The sequence below is a fragment of the Hemibagrus wyckioides genome, linkage group LG13 (assembly GCF_019097595.1).
Source record: "Hemibagrus wyckioides isolate EC202008001 linkage group LG13, SWU_Hwy_1.0, whole genome shotgun sequence".
In the NCBI taxonomy this organism is placed as follows: Eukaryota; Metazoa; Chordata; class Actinopteri; order Siluriformes; family Bagridae; genus Hemibagrus; species Hemibagrus wyckioides.
In genome coordinates this window covers 4276707-4283122 of record NC_080722.1, presented here as the reverse complement: position 1 = coordinate 4283122, position 6416 = coordinate 4276707, and the positions used below count along the sequence as shown (strand labels likewise).

At 41.3% G+C, this 6416-nt stretch overlaps 1 protein-coding gene across 1 annotated transcript; it reads left to right on the top strand.

Moving 5' to 3' along the window:
- Positions 1-470: 470 nt before the first annotated feature.
- On the top strand, positions 471-3672 carry LOC131363808 (pepsin A-like). Its single transcript, XM_058406708.1, has 9 exons — positions 471-601; positions 795-945; positions 1110-1227; positions 1319-1437; positions 1589-1782; positions 2522-2638; positions 2759-2900; positions 3190-3288; positions 3434-3672. The coding sequence occupies exons 1-9, from the start codon at positions 543-545 to the stop codon at positions 3569-3571; spliced, it is 1137 nt and encodes a 378-aa protein (XP_058262691.1). The 5' UTR covers positions 471-542; the 3' UTR covers positions 3572-3672.
- Positions 3673-6416: the final 2744 nt, after the last annotated feature.

Here is a 6416-nt window from a genome sequence, read left to right as displayed (position 1 = left end):
ACCTATTGTAAGTATATTGAAGCCAGCGACTATTTAATAACTGCTAAAACCTAGAACTAATACTGAGAATTTGTTTCTAACACTTCTGCAAGGTTTGCTTTATATTACAAATGGTCCTGATACAATCTCAGGCATTTATTAAAACTTTTATATACTGATTAGAAACTCACATGAATTTCTCATTGGGTTAAATTTAAAACAATTATTTATATATAAATATACAATGAACCTAAATAAAAATGGTCTAAACCTACACATGCCACTGAGCTAAGGTTATGAAAAGTTCTACTGGTCTACTCCTACTCTTACAAGAATAGCAAACACTCCAAGGTATTGTTTGCTAAGTTGTATTTTCCATGTTGTGACTGTTCTTGACATTGTCTGGAGGACATCAGTTTTTGCTAGTCCAAATGATTCCTTATCATGTTCAACCTCTGCAGTTCCTTATCATGGAGATATAATGAAGAGGTGGATGATGTATAAAAAGAACCGGATTCTGAAGGAGTCTCACAGCCTTTGAGCTCAAGCAGCTGAACTCTTCTATGATGAAGTGGGCCGTGGTTCTTTGCGCCATGCTGGCGCTCTCTGAGTGTTTCATCAGGTAGCACTTGTCCTCTATCCTTCTCCAGCATGCACTTTCTAATGTAGTGAACATCAAAGGGTTTTGTTTTTTCTTCATTACTTTCATTGTTTTTCATCATTACTGTGCAGTGGGTCAGGGTATTGTCTCCGAATTTGATTTAAAGCCTGTATGCCAATGACTGAATACATTGTTTTCCAATTCTTTATGGCAGCGTTCCTCTGATAAAGGGGAAGAGTGCTCGTGAAGCACTGGAAGAGAAAGGTCTTTGGGAGAAGTACAGGAAGATGTACCCTTTCAACCCAGCAGCCAAATTTACCCAGAGCTATGCTATTGGATACGAATCCATGACCAACGATGCTGATGTAAGTCCATTTTTCAGCTTCTGCTCTAGCTCAAACAATGTCAAGACAGAAACATTATTAGTATTAGGAGGTTTTAATGGTTAGGGACTCAATCATTAATCATTTCCAAATAAGCAAAACTCCAGGATTTGTTTATAATGGCTTTCTCCTCTTTCTCTTTACAGCTTGCCTACTATGGTGTGATCTCCATTGGTACTCCTCCTCAGTCCTTCGAGGTTATCTTTGACACTGGTTCTTCCAACCTCTGGGTTCCCTCTATCTACTGCAGCAGTGCTGCTTGCAGTATGTAGTAATCATCTGACATTTAGAAATGCACAAGACTCATTAGAAATGTTGCAAGATGCAAGAGCTGATGCCTTTTTCTGTCTTACAGACAACCATGTTAGGTTCAATCCCCAACAATCCAGCACCTTCCAGGCCACCAACCAGCCTCTGTCAATCCAGTATGGCACTGGCAGCATGACTGGCGTCCTTGGCTATGACACTGTTTCGGTTAGAATCTCTCCTAAGCTATTCAGTAATGGAAAGGATATCACTCTATACCTGTACTACTGATACCTAATATCTAGGAATGTTTCTGGGTTTAAATGACTTTATTTGCTGCTTCATGTTTTGGTTGCTTACTTCATGGACTTCTCTCCAGGTGGGCAGTATCAAGGTTCCCCATCAGATCTTTGGACTGAGTCAAACCGAGGCACCTTTCATGGCCCACATGAAGGCTGATGGCATTTTGGGACTGGCCTACCCTCAACTGGCTGTCTCTAATGCCCAGCCCATCTTTGACAACATGGTCCAGCAGGGTCTTGTGCAGGATTACTTCTCTGTCTACCTAAGCAGGTAAGAGAGACTCTGAACTATTTCTTTTTTGTTTTGGTGACTAAAATATATCTGGATTACCAAAATACTTTTAATTGATACCAAGGGTAGTGTCAAGAAATCTGTGCCACTACTTCAGTACAGTTTAACTACAAAAACTCCAATAATTCTTCATGATCAGGGCTAGCTGGTACAAGCAGCAGTGGAATCAACTTAATATGCATAGTTGGGATAAAATAGAATAGGATGCGATAGAGCAAAGGTTTCTGCAACATTCTTTTTTCATTCAAGTCACAAGCCGAACATTGGCATTTCATTTACACAAAGATTCACCACATCAACTGTCAATATAGAATTATTTTGCTCAGAGCAACTAGATGAAAATGGTGTTGATAAGACATACAAATAAACTGACAGTTTGATAGGATAGGATAGGATAGGATAGGATAGGATAGGAGACAATGGGATAGGATCGGATGGGATCAGATGGGATGGGATAAGAGAGGACTGGATAGGATAGGATAGGATAGGATAGGATAGGATAGGATAGGATAGGATAGGATAGGTTAGGATATGATAGGTTAGGATTAGGATAGGACAGGAAAGGACAGGACAGGAAAGGATGGGATGGGATGGGATAGGATAGGATAAAATAGGATAGAGCTGTGTTTCTCAGTTTATCACAGAACTTTTAAGTGCTCATTGTATCCTGTCTCAATTCCAAGTCACTTTAATATATGGTCATGTCTTCCACCCCCAGCAACTCTCAGAGTGGCAGTGAGGTTATTTTTGGTGGATTCAACCCCAACCACTACACTGGTACTCTGGTCTGGATCCCTCTGTCATCCGAGACATACTGGCAGATCACTATGGACAGGTAACAACCCGATTTTACCCAGTTTCTTTAGGGCTATGACTGTTGTATGAGATCCATTTTGCCAATTTACAAACTAGCAACCATGGTCACTGTGTTTGGTGTACTATTTCCCCCCCAAAGCGTCACCATCAACGGACAGGTTGTTGCTTGCAATGGCGGATGCCAGGCTATTGTGGACACTGGTACCTCCCTGATCATTGGTCCTTACAGTGACATCAGCAACATGAACAGCTGGGTGGGAGCTTCAGTGAGCAATGGAGATGTAAGTATAGGCACTCAATGTGTTTTTCATGAAATCTATCTATCTATCTATCTATCTATCTATCTATCTATCTATCTATCTATCTATCTATCTATCTATCTATCTATCTATCTATCTATCTATCTATCTATCTAATAGATTATGCTTATGTTCATTTTAGTCATGTCATGTAGTTATCCAAAAACCTTTTGTGGAAAAATTGTGGTGCTCACTGTGTGAGGAAATTACACTTCAGCTTTTAGACAAGGTTTTGATTTGTAAGTAGACTTTTATTATTGTCATCTTCTAGGCAACGGTGAACTGCAACAACATTGGAAGCATGCCTGCAGTGACCTTCAACATCAATGGCAATGCCTTCACCCTGCCCGCCTCAGCCTACGTCCGTCAGGTGAGTTCCACTAGCACACACCAAACCATTGTAACCTCAGGTCCAGTTTGTTTGGATGAAATGTCTTGGGGATGTGAGGATAAGTCTAATAGGTCTAGCTGTCTGATCCCTTTCTAACCTGCTTAACCATGTCTGTTCTTTACAGTCTTATTACTATGGCTGCCGCACTGGTTTCAGCCCGAGCAGCTCAAGCCTGTGGATCCTGGGTGATGTGTTCATTAGGCAGTACTACACCGTCTTCAACAGGTCCAACAACTCCATCGGTCTGGCCAAGGCTGTGTAATAACTCTCTAGAGGACATCCCAATAAGTCTAATGATTGATAATCCTGAAAATGATACAATAATAACAACATAATAAATGATTGGTTCTAGTAAATACACTGTGGTTGAGTTTGAGTTAATGATTGTATCTTCTGGTCAGGGTGGTCAGGTGGTTCCTCAATTATTTTCAAATTTACTGAGTTTATTAATTAATTAAGACCCCCCTTAACCTTTGTAATCTCTTAGACAATCTGGAGTCACAACACTGCACCATTTATAGAACTTTTCTATGAATATATTGCTCCTAATTTAATATACAGAAATCCTTATGAAAATTCTATTACAAATTCTTGAATTCTCAAAGTCCTGAGTGTCTATGTTCATATGAGCTTCATATTAACCACCACTGTGGAGTTGAATATGACAAAGACATTCAATCATCAACATGAACACAACCTCCACAATCAGGACCATGATCTTCCTTTAGATGAAACTTCCTTTGTTATGTTAAATGATAAACATACACTATATTGCCAAAAGTATTCGCTCACCCATCCAAATAATCAGAATCAGGTGTTCCAATCACTTCCATGGCCACAGGTGTATAAAATCAAGCACCTAGGCATGCAGACTGTTTTTACAAACATTTGTGAAAGAATGGGTCGCTCTCAGGAGCTCAGTGAATTCCAGCGTGGAACTGTGATAGGATGCCACCTGTGCAACAAATCCAGTCGTGAAATTTCCTCGCTCCTAAATATTCCACAGTCAACTGTCAGCTGTATTATAAGAACGTGGAAGTGTTTGGGAACAACAGCAACTCAGCCACGAAGTGGTAGGCCACGTAAACTGACGGAGCGGGGTCAGCGGATGCTGAGGCGCATAGTGCGAAGAGGTCGCCAACTTTCTGCAGAGTCAATCGCTACAGACCTCCAAACTTCATGTGGCCTTCAGATTAGCGCAAGAACAGTGCGCAGAGAGCTTCATGGAATGGGTTTCCATGGCCGAGCAGCTGCATCCAAGCCATACATCACCAATTGCAATGCAAAGCGTCGGATGCAGTGGTGCAAAGCACGCCGCCACTGGACTCTAGAGCAGTGGAGACCCGTTCTCTGGAGTGACGAATCGCGCTTCTCCATCTGGCAATCTGATGGACGAGTCTGGGTTTGGCGGTTGCCAGGAGAACAGTACTTGTCTGAGTGCATTATGCCAAGTGTAAAGTTTGGTGGAGGGGGGATTATGGTGTGGGGTTGTTTTTCAGGAGCTGGGCTTGGCCCCTTAGTTCCAGTGAAAGGAACTCTGAATGCTTCAGCATACCAAGACATTTTGGACAATTCCATGCTCCCAACTTTGTGGGAAGAGTTTGGAGCTGGCCTCTTCCTCTTCCAACATGACTGTGCACCAGTGCACAAAGCAAGGTCCATAAAGACATGGATGACAGAGTCTGGTGTGGAGGAACTTGACTGGCCTGCACAAAGTCCTGACCTCAACCCGATAGAACACCTTTGGGATGAATTAGAGCGGAGACTGAGAGCCAGGCCTTCTCGTCCAACATCAGTGTGTGACCTCACAAATGCACTTCTGGAAGAATGGTCAAAAATTCCCATAAACACACTCCTAAACCTTGTGGACAGCCTTCCCAGAAGAGTTGAAGCTGTTATAGCTGCAAAGGGTGGACCGACGTCATATTGAACCCTATGGATTAGGAATGGGATGTCACCTAAGTTCATATGCGAGTCAAGGCAGGTGAGCGAATACTTTTGGCAATATAGTGTATTTCATACAGTGAATATGTTGAGGCAACAGCATTGAGAGTGAATTGAAAGCCGAAATTTCATTTTCATAACCAATAGTGGACGACTCCTGGAACAGGATTTTTCAGAAATGAAGTATTGAATGGATTCTTGTATTATTTCACATTTTTTCCATACAAGCAAAGTGCTGTAGGATTTGTAGGATTTGATAATGTTTTTATTACATTATTTGTCTAAAATATAGACAGAGATTCTCAGAAAGGAAACTGCCTTCAAATTATACTTTTTTTTCCTTTACTTTACATCCAGTTTTGTAATATCTGTGCGAAACAAATGGCACCCCATTTACGTATACATACCCACATGAATCCTAATGAATAACTGAATAATAACCTGAGAGCACAACAAAATAGACCACATTTTATGCTTCCATTACAGGAAAAAAACACATATAGAACATGATCATCTAACCACTAGATAGGGCTCAAGCTGCACAGTCTGTGATTGTGAGCACGTTTGAGCATGGAGATGTGATGGCCTCCATATTTGACTACGCTTTCACACTCGGTTGAGAAATGCCGAGGTTAAAAAAGCAAGCATCTGCACAGCAGTGTGTCAGTCTGAGGGACGCCTGAGGTGTCTCACGAATGCGTGCTAAGGAAGAGAGAACCATTTAGATTAGACTTTTATGGTGAAAATAAGAAAAATAAAGCCGTAGTATTCCTGCGCCTCGCACACAAGAGTCAGCTTTTATAAGAAGACACGCAACTCGTGAATTATTTATTCAGCTCTACACTGACTAGAACTAATGAAAGTAACATTAAGCAGATTAAAGGCTGAGCTTTAGAGATCTAGCTGTAGGGGAATGGCCAATCTCTCTCTCTCTCTCTTTCTCTCCATTATGTAAGAACAGGGAGCCAGAGGACACAGGAGTGATGTAACAGTCTATATTCTGTCCGTCCCTACATAACCCACTATGTACTCCTTGAGCCCTTATAGGTCTGTTATGCAAGTCATACATGCATATTGTGTCCCTGTTTTCACTGAAGTAACCTTCCACATGTTTCGCTGTTTCAAATCCTTATTGTCCTTTGAATGTTTGTCTAAAAATGTTC